Genomic DNA, 21,177 nt, shown 5'->3' with positions numbered 1-21,177 from the left:
ATGAATTTTGTGTTGTGTGAATTGAAGAATGGCCTATACAAATCCAAATAATATCTATACTACCTACTACTTCGGAGTATCTTCATTTATTACTAAAATTTGTATTAGATAATACATCCCTTTACTTATACGACCAATCGGCTCACAAAACAGGTGCTATGAATGAGAACCGTTTACGCAAAGACTTAAGCGCAGTTACTTTGATCCTCAAAAATTTCCCATTTTAAATAATTTCTCGTGCCACCACAAACTGTATTTTTTCACAAAATAAACAGCCTTTCGGGATGACTGATTGCTACTTCTACTCCACTTACGACTTGGCGCTAATGTTCGATCTCCCTAACACCTCGTTCAAATATACGTAGGTTGGAACTTAAATAGTGGCAACACTGCTGTGGAGACACTATGCAATGGAATCTACTATTGTCGCTGATAGCACACGTTGTTGACATACCTACCTAACCTCCGAGCAATCGAGGGAAACACTGTCACTTGTGAATGAGCGGTCTAACATGACGGTGTCACTATGTTTTCGAAACAGGAACAACGGAGTTGCATCAAGATTGAATGTGCCAGAGGTCGTACTGCAGGACAGTGTCATCAAGGTCTTCAAGAGGCGTGCGGGGAATCGGCATTGCCGTACAGAACAGTGGCACGACAATGCGCGGCCGCATACAGCGCAAGCTGTGGCTGCTCTGTTCGGTCGACGGGACTGGGAAGTACAGTACCATCCACCATACTCCCCCGACTTAAGTCCTAATGGCTTTGATTTGATTCCGAAGATGAAGGAGCCACTTTGTGGCATTCGCTTCAGAACTGTTCCAGAGATTCGACATTCGCACCATTAACAGAACAGGTTCTGCTAACGGTATACATCGCCTTCCACATCGCTGGCAATGGATTCTACACAACGCTGGTGACTACTTTGAAGGACAGTAACAGGTGCAAACATGTAACTCTTTTGTATCGGTTGTGAGTAAATAGTTGCCACTATTTAAGTTCTAACCCTCATACTTCTTACAGACAACTGATATGTAGTAACTTGCCTGAAGTAATTTCGTGAGTGGCTGTGACGATTACTGGGACATTATATAAATTTGTGTGTAACTGTATCGTCGATGAAAATGAAGGTTAACTTTTTACTCGTCCCACACTGTTGAGGACCACATCATTATCTTATGTCGACTGGATGTTAGATCGCTTGTAAAATATTTATTATGTATTCGTTTCGATATGTTCAACATCCGAAACGATATCTTCAATTGAGATTTATGGGAGAAAATATTTCTCCAATATATTTTGTAACATAAATAGCTTGTTGCCTGTAAGAAGCGGTTGGCTAAAGACGTCAACCAGATAGATAAGAATAAGTGCCTATAATTTTTGAACTGTGTACTTGAAACTCAGAGAAAGTGGAACTGTTTCATCATGAAAATCACCTTAGGTGAGACGTAAATTACGTTTTTACTAATATTGTAAAATTCATGACTTCTTCCACGCAGAAGGCGTTGCCACGCTGATGAATACTACATCACACTGCTTTGAAAACGAAGCCCAGAATGCGATGCCAGTGAACGGAGAACAGCGCCACTATATGTAAACAGAGTTTCGAGGCCTCATTTTCGTAATGTGACTTCTGAAGATGTTTTTCAACAGGATGACGCAACCTGATGCGTAGCGTGATAAATATCGACATAATTACCTAGTTGGCTGATTTCTCTAAACGCCCGTTATAAATCTCCTAGAATATTTTATGATCTGCATTGACGTCTACATCTTTACCTGTATCACATATAGAGATAACGAGTGTGGCACTTACGTTGCACCATGTATTAAGATTTAATCTTCCGCGTAATTCGCTGATGAAGCACGAAAAGAATTATTATTTGTATACATCTCTGCCAATGATTAGGTGAGTTTTATCCGTACAGTAGCCATGATAGCTACGCAAAGGGGCTAACGATGCTCGCAAAATCTCTGGTGATAAATGGTTTTTGGAACTTTCTAACTGATATGAAGAAATATTAATCACGTTTTTTCAATGTCCCCTGATGATTGCTCATTGTTCAACTCTTCAACAAGGTGAAACGTTCAAAGATCGGCCGCGTTTGGTATCGACAGGTATACATCCCACATATTTGAGATGTATTATGATACAGTTCTTACAAATGCCTACCAGCAGTGGCTTTTCCAACTACAGTATACTGAGCCCTCCAAATGTAACGAAAATCCTGTAGTTTCCGTTATCTGCAATTCATTTTGTGTGATCACATGGCTTCTTTTTAGGGAGGATTTGTGAAGTATGAAGCACGCTTACTTTCCAATGAAATACAACTGGTGGCTTTCACGGCGAAACTGAGTCACTCTTACGAAACGCCGGTATTATTTAAAGGCACCATAGAAATAATGAACATAACGATACTGCGACAATAAACTGTGTGACGGACTTTCGAGTGCTAAATGATATTTTGTGGTTGATCATAAACTGGGTTCCTTACAACAAGATATTAGCAATTAAGTGTTTTCTGTACATTCTTATGTTATTACTGGATTCAAAAATTTCGTTCGTTTTGGGACAATTTTCTTCTTTGGCTAATGTCGTTGCAGTTCCACTATGTTTAATATTTCGTTCATTCCTTGTCCCATGTAATGCTTACTTCTCGTATAGATTCCTGTCGTAAGATTAAAATTTTAAGTACTCCAGAGTTATGTATTTAATAATTATCTTTTAACTCCCATAAATTTCTCCACTTTATCAACATCAATCTGACACAGCCTGCTTGCATAGGTTGTTCACCGATCCTCTGTAATTTTGTCTCCTTTTCGTTACTCGTAATTTAACAACATAGTCTGTAAGTGTTTCACCTGTTCCATAGCTGTATCTTCCAGTTTAGATGCTGTCCACTGAACTTAACAGTGAGTTCATGTACCACTAGTCACAATTAAACTCAAGGCTTCTCTATTGACTACAGTTTGGGTATCGCCTCTGGTTGAATACGATTTGCTTTGTTCAAGTGTGAGTGTTAACAACAAAATTGAAAGCAGTAAAATCGACACAATGGATTATGTTTTACTTCTGACATTTTTCTTACAATATGATCATTGTAACGCTATCGTAATTTCTTTATATATAGTATCGATCTCGCGTGTAAATTTGTTTACCGCCAAACATGGCTTGCATTCTGTACAGTATACTGACATCAGATTCGTTGTCTGTAGGGTGCAACATATTCCAGGGAAGCTATCAACGTAGAAAATTCTAGTTAAATATTTTCCTAAAATATTGAAAATGAAAAATTAACTGTCACCATTGGAAAAAAAATTTAAAGTGCATCTATAGATGTTACTTTTTTAATGAAGCAGATAGATATTTTGAATACATTTTACAATAGAGGAACATGCAAAGTAAACCTATGTCCAGTTTTGATCATAAATAATAATGGTTTCCTTTCGTTCTTGATTGTTTCTATGTTCCACTCCTCCCCCCCCCCCCTCTCACTCTCTCTCTTTTATAACAACAGACAGCGCAAAATTGATTGTTCTCAGACGAGAAAACAATTTTACTCATCTTGCGTTTAGGAGCCCGTGAACTCCACGACAGGTCAACAAACAGAGCCGAGATCTTTGTATTGAAATGTAGACCGTCAAATTACTACACTGCAATTACGCATTTTGTGTGGAATTCAATATACATATATAACCTCTCGTAGCATCTGATTAATATTTCTTTTTTGAGAGACATACTGAAACACTGACAAAATGTGTTTATTCTGGCATCATTTTAATTGGAAATACTGAGACGATTGTTCAGAAGCGGCAGAAGAAGAGGTCCGTTGTCGACAGCGTAGTTTACCTAACAGTTTAGATGGCTGATGTTCAGGGACATCACACGGTAATTGACCGATTGCTGGTCGACAATGCCCTGGCCGAACTTGTTGTAGCGGTCGGTAACGACAAGCAACTTGTCGTCGGAGTGCAGCACCTTGACGCTGCTGAAGAACTGGAGGCGCTCGGTGTTCTGGGCGAGCTGCCGGAAGAAGACCTGCATGTAGGGCTTCCTGGTGTCCCAGCAGTAGAGTGCCTCCTGCTCCGCGATGCCGAAGAACATCCGCCTCCCGGAGGCGTCGACGGCCAATGCACCCGCTGGGCCCGCCCTCTGCCCTGGCACCAGCGTCTGTCCAACACGCAGACGAAGGCAAACATTGCATCTTGCACGTGAAAAGGCAAGTAAATAGGTAAAGCCACCTTACTTATGCTCCATAAGTTCACAGCAGTAACACGATCGTGACGTGCCTAAACCTCACTGTTGATCTTGTGAATTAGCTCTGTTGGTTCAGTAAATAGCTCTGTTCGCAGTGATTTCGGTACATTTTACTACGAATGCTGCGTCATATGTTTGCGTCACGGAAGATATGTGGGGAGTGATTCGTTTTCTAAACTCTGAAGGGACTAACACTACAGAGAGCATTCGTAGAATGCAGCTTGTCCCAGTTAATGAAATTTTACAAATGGGTAAATCGTTTTTGCAAGTGGACGCATTTCTGCCAATGAAGAAATGCCGAACAGGTTATCCACTTCCACAATGGACAGGAACGTCGAAACAAGTGAGCTATGATTCGTGATGACCGCCTTGCCAGAAATGATAACAGTGTTTATTAACTGCACATTAGCCACTGTTCAGCACCTGCACTATCCTATGAATCTCTAAACCAAGGCAAAAGTTTGTGGCTTTTTATGTACGTCGACTGCCACGCGTTTACGAAAAAAAAATTGCTGGCATACTCGGCTACAGAGTTATAATTCATTCCACAAACACGATAGAACTTACATTTGAAGCGCTTTGTGGAGGAGGGTAAACACTTTCTCATTCGCATAGTAACCGTCGAGGGCACATAGGTCCGTTACCGTGAAACACAGATTGTCAGAGAATGGTGTGAAAACATCCAGTTTCGCCTACAGCAAAGATGTTAAAAAGGCCAAACTTGTGCAGGAATGTTGATGAAGAAATCGGTTTTAGATATTAAACGTGCACTGCATAGAGGTCAACAGTGAATAGTGACAGTTTCTGTAAGCTACTGTGATATGTGAAACCCAAAATAAAAAAGATATGAGAGGGAAGCTTCCAAGAGGTGAGATTTCGCCCCGATGTGATGACAGCCCCCATAAAGCTGAGAAAATGATTCCCCGTATTCAACCACTGGGTTTTGAGCTGATGGAGCACCCGCCGTGAGTCTTCATCTAGTTTCTGGCTATTTTCACCTTTTTGGTGATATAGGAGCACCTGCGTCAATCAGGTTTACATCTAATGAGCAAGTTGTAAGCTGCAGATCCTTCCAGGATGGACTTGGGAACCCTGTAAAAAATATGGACGAACTGCACACAAGTTTAGGAAGAGTCTGTGGAGAAATCATTTTACTTGCATAGATACTTCGTGTTAAAAGGTTTCTTTTTATAGAATGCCTCTACTTTTTGAATTACCCTCGTACATAAATCTAACGGACTGAAAATGTGTAGTGATGTTGTCAGTGTGTCCGTGCGGTTACATAATGTGACACTAATGAAGTCCTTCACTGAGATGACAAAAGTAATGAGATACACAGTAATATCGTGTCGGGCCTCATTTTTTCCGGTGCAGTGCAGCAACTCGACGTGGGGTGGACTCAACAAGTTGTTGTAAGTCCCCTGCAGAGAAACTGATTTTCGATGCCTCTAAACCCGTCCATAAATGCGGAATTGTTGTCGGTGCACGATTTTGTTCCCGAACTGACCTCTTGATTATGTCTCATAAATGTTCTATGTGATTCATGTCGGAGGAGCTGTTTAGCCAAATCGGTCGCTCGAACTCTCCAGAATGTTGCGACACTGCGCATTGTTAGCTATAAAAATTCCGTCTTTGTTTGGTAAGATGAAATCCATCAATTGTCACAAGTGGTCTCCAAGTAGCTGAACACAACCATTTCCAGTCAATGATCGGTTCAATTGGACAAGAGGACCACTCCATTCCATGCGACGACAGCATACACCATTAAGGAGCCACCAACACCGTGTACAGTGCCTTGTTGAAAACTTGGATCTATGGCTTCGTGGGGTCTGTCCCATACTCTTATCATCAGCTCTTATCAACTGAAATCGCGACTGTTCTGTCCAGGCCAAAGTTTTCTAGTAGTCTAGGGTCCAAACAATATGACCAAGAGCCGAGGAAAGGCGCAGCAGATGATGTCGTGCTCTTAGCAAAGGCACTCGCGCCGGTCGACTGCTGTCATAGCACATTAACGCCAAACATAGCCTTATTGTCCAAACGGATGCGTTCGTCGTACGTCCCACGTTGATTTCTACGGTTATTTTCCGCAATGTTGTTCGTCTGTTTGCACTGACAGCTCCACGTAAACACCACTGCTCTCGGTTGTTAAATGAAGGCCGATGGTCACTGCGTAGTCCCTGGGGAGAGGTAATGCTTGAAATCTGACAATCTCGACACACTCTTGACCCTGTGAATCACGGAATACTGAATTCCCTGACGATTTTTGACATGGAATGTCCCATGCGTCTGGCTCCAACTACCATTCTGCGTTCAAAATCTGTTAAAGCTCGTCGTGCTGGTATAATCACTTCGGAAAACTATTCACACGAATTACCAGAGCGCAAATGACAGGTTAGCCAATGCGCTGCCGTTTGATACTTTGTGTGCGCTGTTCTACCGCCATAAGTATATATGCATATCGCTATCCCATGACTTTCGTCACCTCATTGTGCTGGACCTGAGGTTTATCAGGGAAATTCATTTTACGTAGAATAAATACCTGCCCTTCGCTCAACCCCCAACCTGGAGGACTACGGACTTTTCTGCCAGGGTAAACTTCACTTAGGAGAGTTGCCTTCGCTATAACTAAACATCTCTGCTCCATCAATTTTGTACTGCCAGTTAAAGCAGTGCTCCATCATGCTTCACGTGTCAGTTCCGACGGCCATCATCCCCGCCTTCTTTGCCCTTGAAGTCTTCACGGTATCGCTAGCGAGAGGCCCTCAGGAGCTACCATCACCCGGATTGGATCAACAAAGGCTTTATTTTACTTTAACAAGGTGTTGCTCCTCCTCCAATCTTTAGCGGGATCGGGGCAGACTATGACAAGGAAAGGGTAAGGCGGCAGTTCAATATGTCTTTGTTGAATGATGGAATATTCCAAAACAAGGGAACTGATGAGGCTCATATTTAGAATGGAGAACATAAGAATTGCAAAGTTTACCCTTGATATCATCTTACGCGAAGAAGAGATATTGTTCGACTCATGAAGATTGCAGGAAAAGTGTGGTCGGAGCAGACTAATAGGCTAAGTCTGAAAGAAGGAAGTAAGTAAATAAAAAATGTGTGTGAAATCTTATAGGACTTAACTGCTAAGGTCATCAGTGCCTAAGCTTACATACTACTTAACCTAAATTATCCTAAGGACAAACACACACACCCATGCCCGAGGGAGGACTCGAACCTCCGCCAGGATCAGCCGCACATTCCATGACCGCAGCGCCTCAAACCGCTCGGATAATCCCGCGCGGAAGTAAGTATATAATTGAGATACAACACAAGTAATAACTTGGTTGCTATTACGGTGCGATTTCAGCCAGGGTAAACTTCACTTAGGAGAGTTGCCTTCGCTATAACTAAACATCTCTGCTCCATCAATTTTGTACTGCCAGTTAAAGCAGTGCTCCATCATGCTTCACGTGTGAGTTCCGACGGCCATCATCCCCGCCTTCTTTGCCCTTGAAGTCTTCACGGTATCGCTAGCGAGAGGCCCTCAGGAGCTACCATCACCCGGATTGGGTCAACAAAGGCTTTATTTTACTTTAACAAGGTGTTGCTCCTCCTCCAATCTTTAGCGGGATCGGGGCAGACTATGACAAGGAAAGGGTAAGGCGGCAGTTCAATATGTCTTTGTTGAATGATGGAATATTCCAAAACAAGGGAACTGATGAGGCTCATATTTAGAATGGAGAACATAAGAATTGCAAAGTTTACCCTTGATATCATCTTACGCGAAGAAGAGATATTGTTCGACTCATGAAGATTGCAGGAAAAGTGTGGTCGGAGCAGACTAATAGGCTAAGCCTGAAAGAAGGAAGTAAGTAAATAAAAAATGTGTGTGAAATCTTATAGGACTTAACTGCTAAGGTCATCAGTGCCTAAGCTTACACACTACTTAACCTAAATTATCCTAAGGACAAACACACACACCCATGCCCGAGGGAGGACTCGAACCTCCGCCAGGATCAGCCGCACATTCCATGACCGCAGCGCCTCAAACCGCTCGGATAATCCCGCGCAGAAGTAAGTATATAGTTGAGATACAACACAAGTAATAACTTGGTTGCTATTACGGTGCGATTACAGATACCTCTAATGCGACGTAGTGGCGTGGATGCGTACTGAATTTCTGATGAATTAGACAAAGAAAAAGTGAGTCAACCATCTTAACTGGACACGCGACACAGATGGTATATGTCAGATGTGTCGCACGCAAATATTCGTGAGTACTTCTGACTGCCTGGGGTTTTCGTTAGTTGTTCTGTGTAGAGTTACATCTTTATAGTGGAGGCTCAGCAGAACGAGTGATTTCAGACGTTTATGGTATGTGTGTGTAGTTAGGTTTCGAAACTTGTGGAGTAGACAAAGGCAAGGAGGAGTCTTACTGCATGTGGTTTTAGCTCCGTAACAATGTCAACTCAGAGGGTAAAGATACCTCAACGGTGAGGTCCAGTATCTGCTCATCGGTGGCGTTCCTCAGCACGCGGGTGGCAACCTTGTTGAGGGTGTTGCTGGCGAACGCCCAGGAGTAGAAGTTGCCGTCGGCGACTCCCAAGGCGAACAAGCCGTCCATGAGGTAGGAGCGCACGCCGCCGATGGTGGTGACGCCCAGGCCGGGAGTGGGGTAGTAGTACTGGCTGTAGACGCGGTGCGTCCGCCCGCTGTCCAGGTCCGTCACCGCGAGGGCGAAACCCGTCACGTCGGCCGAGTAGGCTACTCGCCTTCCGCCCCTCAGCACCTCCACCTGTCGAGCACATTACCGAAACGGCTGAATACTCATCAAGACCGGTGTTTCTCATAAGAAATTATAGTTGGTATAATAAAACATGAGATTTTTTTTAATTACATACACATACACAGAAATTGTTCGAGTAGCTTGTGCAGCGTGCATTTCTACTACTTGACGCGAGTGCATTTGCCACATCCACTGATGTTTTTTAAGTAATGTTTGTGGACCTGCCTCTAGGTCTGCGTATCAGAGAAAGAACTGCCATCAAGTAGAGTAAATCAACATACCACAGAAAGCAAGGGCGGCCACGGCGTGCCAAACTTCAAGTGTGCAGCGTGTGCGGGCCGCGTGCTGCTCAAGAGCCGGTCTGTCTCCGCTTTGCTTCGTCCTTCCCGGAAGTACCCGGAACAGCGAACATTTTATTGAATACCGCGGTATCGCATTTTACGGTATTCTCAAGTCTCTTCAGTTCGGCAGAATCGTGCTATCAGCGCTGCATATCGTTCGCTTGTTAGAAAATTGCAGCGAAATGCAGGAAGATCTGCAGCGGATAGGCAGTCGGCACAGGGTGTGGCAACTGACCCTTAACATAGACAAATGTAGTGTATTGCGAATGCATAGAAAAAAGGATCCTTTCTTGTATGATTATATGATAGCGGAACAAACATTGGTAGCAGTTACTTCTGTAAAATATCTGGGAGCATGCGTGCGGAACGATTTGAAGGGGAATGATAATATAAAATTTAATTGTTGGTAAGGCGGGTGCCAGGTTGAGATTCATTGGGAGAGTCCTTAGAAAATGTAGTCCATCAACAAAGGAGGTGGATTACAAAACACTCGTTCGACCTATACTTGAGTATTGCTCATCAGTGTGAGATGAGTACCAGGTCGGGTTGACAGAGGAGATAAAGAAGATCCAAAGAAGAGCGGCACGTTTCGTCACAGGGTTATTCTGGTAAGCGTGATAGCGTTACGGAGATGTTTAGCAAATTCAAGTGGCAGACTCTGCAAGAGAGGCGCTCTGCATTGCGGTGTAGCTTGCTGCCCAGGTTTCGAGAGGGAGCGTTTCTGGATGAGTTATCGAATGTATTGCTTCACCCTACTTATACCTCCCGAGGAGATCACGAATGAAAAATTAGAGAGATTCGAGTGCGTACGGAGGCTTTCCGACAGTCGTTCTTCCCGCGAACCAAACGCAACTGGAACAGGTAAGGGAGGTAATGACAGTGGCACGTAAAGTGCCCTCCGCCACACACCGTTGGGTCGCTGGCGGAGTATAAATGTAGATGTAGATGTAAGGTCGTTCGCACCTCTAGTAGCTGATTGCACAAAAAGGCGCAGTCAAGTGATCTATTGTCACAGTTCTTTAAAACTGACCGGTAGTGGCAGAAGGGATGGACGAGAATTCTCAGTACCTACGCACATGAAGAAAGTTTTGCATCACCCCGGTTTCCAGAACTCCTGAAGATCGACGTTGACTGTGGATATTGTATCACATACACAGTCCCTTTGACAGTTCAGAGATGTTACTAAACCCGCCCAAAGATGTAAACAGCCATGCATGAGCAGCGCCTATTAGACGGAGGGGTCCGACATTCCACCACGGTCCCTGTTGTCTGTAGTTCAACCATGCCCAGACGGTCAGTACGGCGGTTCGATTGCTTCCGCAGGAAGGTCTGTCAACAAGGGAGTGAACCAAGGCGATGTTGTCTGGATACGGAGGAGGTGCAGAGAGACAGGAACTGTCGATGACATGCCTCGCTCAAGCCCCCCAAAAGCTACTACTGTAGTGCATGACCGCTACCTACGGATTATGGCTCGGAGGAACCCTGGCAGTAACGCCATCAAGTCAAATAATGCTTTTCGTGCAGCCACAGGACGTCGTGTTACGACTCAAACTGTGCGAAATAGGCTGCATGATGCGCAACTTCACTCCCGACGTCCATGGCGAGGTCCATCTTTGCAACCACGACACCATGCAGCGCGGTACAGATGGGCCCAGCAACACGCTGAACGGACAGCTCTGGACTGGCATCACGTTCTCTTTACCGGTGAGTGTCGCATATGCCTTCAACCAGACAATCGTCGGAGTCGTGTTTGGAGGCAACCCGGTCAGGCTGAACGCCTTATTCACGCTGTCAAACGAGTGCAGCATGGTGGAGGTTCCCTGTTGTTTTGGGGTTGTCATTATGTGGTGCTGACGTACGCCGCTGATGGTCATGGAAGGCCGTAATGGCTGTACGATACGTGAATGCTATCCTCCGACCAATAGTGTAGCCATATCGGCCGCATATTGGTTAGGCACTCGTCTTCGTGGACGACAATTCGCTCCCCCATCGTGCGCATCTTGTGAATGACTCCCTTCAGGATAACGACATCGCTGGACTAGAGTGGCCAACATGTTCTCCTGACATGAACCCTATCGCACATACCTGGGATAGATTGAAATGGGCTGTTTATGGACGACGTGGCCCACCAACCACTCTGTGGTATCTACGCCGAATCGCCGTCGAGAAGTGGGACAACCCGGACCAACAGTGCCTTAGTGGACTTGTAGATCGTATGCCACGACAAATACACGCAAGCATCAATGCAAGAGGACGTGCTACTGGGTATTAGAGGTACCGGTGTGTACAGCAAGCTGTACCACCACCTGTGAAGGTCTTGCTGTATGTTGGTACAACATGCAATGTGTGGTTTTCATGAGCAATAAAAAGGGGGAAAATGTTGTTTATGTTGATCTGTATTCCAATTTTCCATACAGGTTCCGGAACTCTCGGAACCAAGGTGACGCAAAACTTTTTTTGATGAGTGTATAATGCAGTCGCATGTTCTACAAGTAAAGTAAATGTGCTGCGGAACGACATTACAACACCATACGAAAGAATTTAGAGATATAGTTGACAACGAAAGACCAAAGAACTACAAGGTCCATCTTATCTTTATTGCCGCAAAAGCCATAACACGCTCTCTGACGGAGAAGCGAGTCGCAAATTATTCAGGTTCTGTAGGTCAGGTGTGGCAAGGAATTTCACCTCGCGAGCCGTGCCGTGGAATGAGTACCATAGTGCTCAGCCTTGCTTCACATTACCCCCGCCGCTACACAACGCTCTCTGAGCACGAGGAGGGTGAAAAAGGGGAAACGGCGGACGCACCGCATTTAAATGGGAATACAGTCGCACTGCATACGACTTGGTTTCATGTTACACTTTTCTCCACAACGTAGATCATAAACAAAACAAATTTTCAGTATAATTTGATTATTCCTGGCGCGCTAAAGATGTAATATTTTGTCCTTGCACAGGGTTATCTGGTAAGCGTGATAGCGTTACGGAGATGTTTAGCAAATTCAAGTGGCAGACTCTGCAAGAGAGGCGCTCTGCATTGCGGTGTAGCTTGCTGCCCAGGTTTCGAGAGGGAGCGTTTCTGGATGAGTTATCGAATGTATTGCTTGCACAGATTCTCGTACTCAGGTTGCTACGTAACCATGGTTTATTTAGCTTCACAATCGAAAAAAACATCTTCCACGCGTATCTACATCTACATCTACATTTATACTCCGCAAGCCACCCAACGGTGTGTAGCGGAGGGCACTTTACGTGCCACTGTCATTACCTCCCTTTTCTGTTCCAGTCGCTTATGGTTCGCGGGAAGAACGACTGTCTGAAAGCCTCCGTGTGCGCTCGAATCTCTCTAATTTTACATTTGTGATCTCCTCGGGAGGTATACGTAGGGTGAAGCAATACATTCGATAACTCATCCAGAAACGCTCCCTCTCGAAACCTGGGCAGCAAGCTACACCGCAATGCAGAGCGCCTCTCTTGCAGAGTCTGCCACTTGAGTTTGCTAAACATCTCCGTAACGCTATCACGGTTACCAAATAACCCTGTGACGAAACGCGCCGCTCTTCTTTGGATCTTCTCTATCTCCTCCGTCAACCCGATCTCGTACGGATCCCACACTGATGAACAATACTCAAGTATAGGTCGAACGAGTGTTTTGTAATCCACCTCCTTTGTTGATGGGCTACATTTTCTACGGACTCTCCCAATGAATCTCAACCTAATATCCGCCTTTCCAACAATTAATTTTATATGATCATTCCACTTCAAATCGTTCCGCACGCATACTCCCAGATATTTTACAGATGTAACTGCTACCAGTGTTTGTTCCGCTATCATATAATCATACAATAAAGGATCCTTTTTTCTATGCATTCGCAATACATTACATTTGTCTATGTTAAGGGTCAGTTGCCTATCCGCTGCAGATATTCGTCCATTTCGCTACAATTTTCTAATTCTGCAACTTCTCTGTATACTACAGCATCATCCGCGAAAAGCCGCATGGAACTTCCGACACTATCTACTAGGTCATTTATATACATTGTGAAAAGCAATGGTCCCATAACACTCCCCCGTGGCACGCCAGAGGGTACTTTAACGTCTGTAGACGTTTCTCCATTGATAACAACATGCTGTGTTCTGTTTGCTAAAAACTCTTCAATCCTGCCACACAGCTGGTCTGATATTCCGTAGGCTCTTACTTTATCAGGCGACAGTGCGGAACTGTATCGAACGCCTTCCGGAAGTCAAGGAAAATAGCATCTACCTGGGAGCCTGCATCTAATATTTTCTGGGTCTCATGAACAAATAAAGCGAGTTGGGTCTCACACGATCGATGTTTCCGGAATCCATGTTGATTCCTACAGAGTAGATTCTGGGTTTCCAAAAACGACATGATACTCGAGCAAAAAACATGTTCTAAAATTCTACAACAGATCGACGTCAGAGTCTTGTGCATCTGCTCGACTACCCTTCTTGAAGACTGGGACTACCTGTGCTCTTTTCAAATCATTTGGAACCTTCCGTTGGTCGAAATATTGTTGCACTTTTGCAACCTCATTAAGGAGACCTGGAAACTCTACCTGAGGAAAGAAATGTTCAGGGCATCTCCAAAGTCAACGGAATTTGTCTTTAAAACGGGAACTACGTTGCTGATCAGTCAGTTACATCTGGATATGCGCAGAGGTACATTCAACTGAAACTGCATACGGTTTCGGAAACATCTTCGAAACAGACGTAAGACTGGCAGTATCTTGGAAACGTTTAGGAAACTATTGTTGTAAGTTTTTCAAGGCAACAATGAACACCTTAAGCCTCACAGTTTCGTTAACGCCAGTGAGCTTAGGAAACTGGACTGCCCGCCACAATGAGTCCCTTCTAAAACGTGATTTTCTTTTTAAACGCGTCCCCACCAAACCAGAAAGAAGTTGTTTCTGAACTTGCAATGCCCTACTGTGTTCAGTGGGCAGCGTGCAGTCAAGTCCACTTAAAATGCGACGCCTGTAATCCGTTCCGGATGTTCTAAGTTTTGTTTCTCCACTGCACTTTCCGTTACAAAGTCAATTATAGGGAATTTCAAATTGAAACATCGTTCCACGTGTGCACTTTGACTGAACCATCGTACCTTGTAGTAATACATAAAGTCTATACACTGTTGGTTCAGTTCCACCTAGAACAGTGGCAGCTGACTATAAAATAACACGTGCGACTTCGTACCATCAGTTCCTTCACGAGCTCCATGGCTGCAAATTTAGGACAAAGTGCTTCTTGATGTGCAGAACAATGAATCCCATCTTTCAATTGCTGTAATCTTTTGCTCTTCCATTGACAGCAATATCTTTAAATTGCTTTGCAAAGGAACTTTGCATCGTAATTCGGGATAACACAGCCACTGCAATATCGTATTTATCCACCGACACCGGGCAAGCGACGTGAAACTAGTAAAATGTCTGAACTGTACGGGAATATACATAATGGATGTTGTTGGCGCTTGGTTGACGACATATGAAAGTTTGGGTCGAGCCGTGAGTCGTGCACGGTTAACCAAATAGTACAGTCTGTTTTCCGCAGTCGTGCGGCTCAGACGTTTGTTTACGTCCATGCCGCGGTGCTCCGCACGCAAGCGGTTATTCATTTCGTGTTAGCCTTCGCTAGTGCTTGCCCTTTCGAACCAGAAGGGTACATTCCTACCAATAGTCTCCCATCAAAATCATCTTTAATAATGAATTTGCACGCCAGAAGGTATTTATATGTGAAGCAATTAAAATTAAACAACACGCTATGATTGGGATTCACTTCTCTAGCACAAGGAGTGTGGTCTATATCAAACTGATCACCGACACGCGCCCATGTCGGGGAGGCAATAAGCGAGACGGTGGAGGCACGGCCCCCCTAAAGTTAGACATGTTGTAAGTAGCCTGTTTGTATATTGGAAGCGCTATAGACTGTGTTAATATCGCTGACAGCGCTCGGAGCCCTCGGCAAGAGATTCTGTGGCTGGTCGGACTAGCAGTTAGCGAGTGGATATGGAAGTGTATGGACATTGTATTCTTAGTGGAGACTTTGTGTTGGGAGGACATGCATTGTAAAGTGAGGTGAAATGATGTGTTTATGCAAGGAAATGTATGAGGATCGATGTATGGTTGATAATGTTTGAGCTGTGGAACTATTGACAAATTTATAAGTTTTGGAACTGGATGTCACATGAATAAGGTAAAATTTGCTAAATATATTGCACGCTCTTCAACAAAATCTTTCTTTTTGGTAACCACATGCCTCCTAGTAGTTAGAGCCTACACTAGCTAGAACCTTTGTATTTAGCTGGCCGTTGTTGCTACTTGCTGTAATTGCTGTAGTTAGTCTTACGAAGATTTTCTGTGTGGTAAGCGACTTACAAAAATGCTTGGGTTTGCACTATCGGGATTCGTGATTGAAATGAGTTTAGGCAATTAACAGAGTTGGAGGTAATTTAATATTCCCTTAATTTCATACACTCCTGGAAATGGAAAAAAGAACACATTGACACCGGTGTGTCAGACCCACCATACTTGCTCCGGACACTGCGAGAGGGCTGTACAAACAATGATCACACGCACGGCACAGCGGACACACCAGGAACCGCGGTGTTGGCCGTCGAATGGCGCTAGCTGCGCAGCATTTGTGCACCGCCGCCGTCAGTGTCAGCCAGTTTGCCGTGGCATACGGAGCTCCATCGCAGTCTTTAACACTGGTAGCATGCCGCGACAGCGTGGACGTGAACCGTATGTGCAGTTGACGGACTTTGAGCGAGGGCGTATAGTGGGCATGCGGGAGGCCGGGTGGACGTACCGCCGAATTGCTCAACACGTGGGGCGTGAGGTCTCCACAGTACATCGATGTTGTCGCCAGTGGTCGGCGGAAGGTGCACGTGCCCGTCGACCTGGGACCGGACCGCAGCGACGCACGGATGCACGCCAAGACCGTAGGATCTTACGCAGTGCCGTAGGGGACCGCACCGCCACTTCCCAGCAAATTAGGGACACTGTTGCTCCTGGGGTATCGGCGAGGACCATTCGCAACCGTCTCCATGAAGCTGGGCTACGGTCCCGCACACCGTTAGGCCGTCTTCCGCTCACGCCCCAACATCGTGCAGCCCGCCTCCATTGGTGTCGCGACAGGCGTGAATGGAGGGACGAATGGAGACGTGTCGTCTTCAGCGATGAGAGTCGCTTCTGCCTTGGTGCCAATGATGGTCGTATGCGTGTTTGGCGCCGTGCAGGTGAGCGCCACAATCAGGACTGCATACGACCGAGGCACACAGGGACAACACCCGGCATCATGGTGTGGGGAGCGATCTCCTACACTGGCCGTACACCACTGGTGATCGTCGAGGGGACACTGAATAGTGCACGGTACATCCAAACCGTCATCGAACCCATCGTTCTACCATTCCTAGACCGGCAAGGGAACTTGCTGTTCCAACAGGACAATGCACGTCCGCATGTATCCCGTGCCACCCAACGTGCTCTAGAAGGTGTAAGTCAACTACCCTGGCCAGCAAGATCTCCGGATCTGTCCCCCATTGAGCATGTTTGGGACTGGATGAAGCGTCGTCTCACGCGGTCTGCACGTCCAGCACGAACGCTGGTCCAACTGAGGCGCCAGGTGGAAATGGCATGGCAAGCCGTTCCACAGGACTACATCCAGCATCTCTACGATCGTCTCCATGGGAGAATAGCAGCCTGCATTGCTGCGAAAGGTGGATATAGACTGTACTAGTGCCGACATTGTGCATGCTCTGTTGCCTGTGTCTATGTGCCTGTGGTTCTGTCAGTGTGATCATGTGATGTATCTGACCCCAGGAATGTGTCAATAAAGTTTCCCCTTCCTGGGACAATGAATTCACGGTGTTCTTATTTCAATTTCCAGGAGTGTATTTTTTGGATTTGTGTTATTGTTAGAATTTCTTGCAATTCACGGTCAATCTTTCGTGTTAATTATTGTAAGTCATGTCGTCAATGTAAAGCAATCAGATTGCGTTGGGCTTGTACATTGTGGGTAATAAGTGAATATAAAGTTTGAGTTGTCTTTGTCAGAGAAAATTCTGTCGGTCGGTGTTTAAAAAAAAAAAAAAAATACGAAAGAGTTTCACCTGTCGACCCTTCGGGCGAGGATACTTAACTGTAATCTTCTGATTTTCGTGCAGTTTCAATAATTTGTGCATGATTAGAAATTAGTTTCTTGATTACTGCTAGTGCGTAATTGTATGTATGGAATTTCCTTTGTAGTTGTAGGTTCTAATTTTTGTACTGTATTGTCATGAGCAAAGTAGATGTGGCATGCATATGGGTTTGCACTAAGTATCTCGCAGCCGCTTTTGCAACTAATTACATATTTATTATTTTCAGTGCTATTTTAGTGTTTCTTCTTATTTTTGCTTCTCAGTTTGCTTTGTGTGTGTTATTGTGTAAAATGATGTGATAATTATGGCATGTGAAAAGCGTAACGCTAGGCCGCAAAGCGAATTGAGAAATGACAGTGACGACGGGCGTAGCTCGTTAGCACCACCTAGCAACGAACTTACAAATGTTCAAGACAACTATTTGGTAGTAGTGCAAGAAACATTGACCAGACAGTAAATAACGGGTTAGTAATAGAAACAATCTGTCAACAGGGAACTATTGACGATCGATCGGTCAGTAAAAGTTCGCCTCAGGAATGCGAAGTAACAGAACAAAATTTTGCAAATACCGTACATTCAGGTTTTTTATCAATACACTTTTCGGAATTAAGACACACTGTCTGCTTTTCAAAATACGAATACTGCCGTTGCAAAAGCACTGACGGAAAACATCAAGGAACATTTTTCAGTGACTAAAGCATTGTCATTGCAATTAATTCAAAAATTTGATCAAATAAGCCAAAAGCTTCAAAAGCTAGACACATGGCAATAAATCAGAAACAAACAGCAATAACTTCAAAAGCTAGACACAATGGAACAAAATCAGAAACAAACATAGCAACAACTTCAAAAGTTAGTCACAATTGACGACATTAAACAAGGACGTCAATATTTAACCGCTGGAATACACAAAATCAAATCGAAATAACAAAACATTTCTGAAGACTTTAAAATACAAATTTGTGAGCATTTTCAGCCTATTTTTTTCGCGATCTGAAGCAGCAATAAAAGAACTGCAGATCACTGAACACGAAAATCACGACACCTTGCAGGCTAAAGTTGACTCTGTTGCATCTACCGATACGGTTGCGCAACTTGTAAAAAATCAGGAAAATTTAAAAGGACACAGCAGATACGATTGCGACACAGACACTCTAAAACTTGGCTCGGGAAAACATACGGAGGAAATCAGCACATTATCGGAAAAAGTAGCCGAACTGTCGGATCACTTAACAAATTTATCTACGAAGGTAGATGACGATTTGAATAATGCGAGACCTGTAGCGTTTACTGACACAGAGGAGTACGAGGAAATTAAAAAATTTAAACAGAGTCAGAAACAAATTAATAACCAATACAAAAGAGAAATACGGGAAGTACAAGATCAGTTGGCACAGGTGATACAAGAATTACATATTTCAGAGGATACTCGCACTTCGACAAGGGAAGAGGGATTTAAAAATACGAAAAAGTCACACAATAATAATACATGGTATTTCGGAGATCTTGAATGGAGTCGGCAGGGTGCACCGAGTCTTGAGATGGAACCGCCGACGCGATGTAACAATGGCCGATTTGCGACTCGCCGACATGATGACTATGACTGTAAGTTCTCCATCACAACGCGTAAATTTAAAAACATTCAAGAATGCTAGTAATGACACACATCGACAAGCTTGGCTTTATCAATTTTCTCATTGTTTTCCTCCTAATTGGTCATTAAAGCATAGATTAGAATTTCTGTGTGGCTATTTAGAAAATGAACCCGCTGTAAGAATGCGATCGATTATTCGCGACTGTCACAGTGAAGGAGATTTTTTTTGTGCATTCCTTTCAGCATATTTGTCTCAGGCTACACAAGACTGAGCAAAATACATTAGTATAATGATTAAGCGTTTCGAACTGTCTTAATTTTCCAGCTCTGTAAAACATTTTGAAGATATGTCACACAAGAATCAGTATTTGTCGAACCCCGACAGCCCCTCGGAATTTACTCGTGTTTGCGTAGTTAAATTTCCTGAACACATAAGATATATTATTTTGGGTAGACGTTGTCAAGATGATATGGAAGCTTTTCAGGAACTTTTGCAAGAACTGGAAATCGACACGGACAATTGCATGATGCGAAAACAAGAAAACAACAACAATTATAGGTCACATCCAACACAATTTCGTGACGACAAAAACAATAACCATACACGACAAGTCTACCGTGACCAAAACAGACACCACCCCTTATGTCAACCATTGGCAGAATAACAATTACACAGATAGATCACATTTCCGTGGTAATGACTATGACAGAGACAACCATAGAAGCAGACAATATGGGAACCTGAATAATTATTATCAAGGGAAACAAAATAACTTCAGACACAAGGCTCCACTCCGTAATTACGATTCCGGGAGAAATTCTCCACCACTTAAACGACTAGGAAGAAACTACAGTAATTACCGACATGACAACAGACCTGAATTTAATCAGAACTGGCGTGATTCAAATAGGGCAGGCCCCTCACGACAAGTTGAAATTGTAGAAATTAGACGTCCAAATCCCAGTTACGACGAGCGACAACAAAGAGATTTTAGATAAAAACTCGCATCGCAAGTAGCGACATAACGTACTTACGAGGCTGACGACGTAGCTGCTATGACTGTCAGTTGTGTGAAAATGGAAGACATTAGGGACATTTTACTCCAGCAACATGACATGAAACAAAACAATACTGCATATCCTGTAACTCACATCACAACAAATGACATAAAATTTATGCGCATTACTTGACTCTGGCAATCGTATTTCGGTAATTAGTGAAACAGATTTCAGTAAATGCAACAAATCGATTACCCCGACACTTCCTTCACGTAAAATTAACTTACAAGGTGCATTTTTTGGAAAAAGTGTTGATTTACGCGAACAAACTAAATTAGAATTATTTTCTCAAAGCCACAGATTTATGATGAATTTTCTTATTGTTCCGTTATTGTCGACGGAGATTATATTAGGTGTAAATTATTTGAATGAGTACAAAGCACTTTTGAACTTTCAAGATGCTGAAATAAGTTCAGAGAAAGAAGGTAGGTCAATAGCTTTGAAATCTGAAGACGGGCTTTCAAACCATGACGAGGAAATCATTCGGCTTTACCTTTTGTCAGATCACAGTTTGGATGTTTCGACGAAATTTGACACTAATGATCACTTTGAAAGTACTGACAAGGATGGCATAGATGACGTATGGGATACTAACGTTTTAAGTCAGAAAATTTTCAAACATTTGAGAACTGTAATGACACTGATAGGCAGAACCATTTTGACATTTTAGAATCACATTCCAAAATATTTACTCACAAAACAGGACCAATTAAAGGATTGAAGTAGACATTTCGTGTTCGTGACCATACAAAATTTTGCGGCAGACCATAAGTAATTCTGGCGCATTATAGGGACCGGTTTAGAACGGAAATACAATCTATGACTGACTTTCTACGTTCTTCTGGAAAGTAAAACACGTTTTGGTAATGGCTTTTGTGGCGTGGTTACAATGAGACAGTTATTTTCGTAACACCACACTGTGTTACAGTACAGTACTTTCAAGGTCACAGCAATGAACGTAATAACTACGACATTCATATGCAAAGCACT

General features: G+C 43.7%; 2 protein-coding genes across 3 annotated transcripts in view; one reads left to right on the top strand and one right to left on the bottom strand.

The window, feature by feature from the left end:
• The window catches only part of LOC124789000 (octopamine receptor Oamb-like), a 596,669-nt gene that overhangs the window by 58,859 nt on the left and 516,633 nt on the right, over window positions 1-21,177 (top strand). The gene's annotated exons all lie outside the window — the stretch shown is intronic.
• The window catches only part of LOC124789632 (major royal jelly protein 1-like), a 90,097-nt gene continuing 71,965 nt past the window's right edge, over window positions 3,046-21,177 (bottom strand). For both annotated transcript variants that reach the window (XM_047257057.1, XM_047257058.1), the window contains 2 exons: window positions 8,736-9,044; window positions 3,046-4,174 (listed from right to left, as the gene is read on the bottom strand). In XM_047257057.1, the coding sequence (XP_047113013.1) occupies window positions 3,854-4,174; window positions 8,736-9,044 (630 nt within the window). In that variant the 3' untranslated portion in view covers window positions 3,046-3,853. The remainder of the gene's footprint in view (window positions 4,175-8,735; window positions 9,045-21,177) is intronic.

Source organism: Schistocerca piceifrons, chromosome 3, assembly GCF_021461385.2.
Source record: "Schistocerca piceifrons isolate TAMUIC-IGC-003096 chromosome 3, iqSchPice1.1, whole genome shotgun sequence".
NCBI lineage: Eukaryota > Metazoa > Arthropoda > Insecta > Orthoptera > Acrididae > Schistocerca > Schistocerca piceifrons.
The sequence above is the reverse complement of the archived record's forward strand: the minus strand, read 5'-3'. Positions and strand labels throughout refer to the sequence as shown.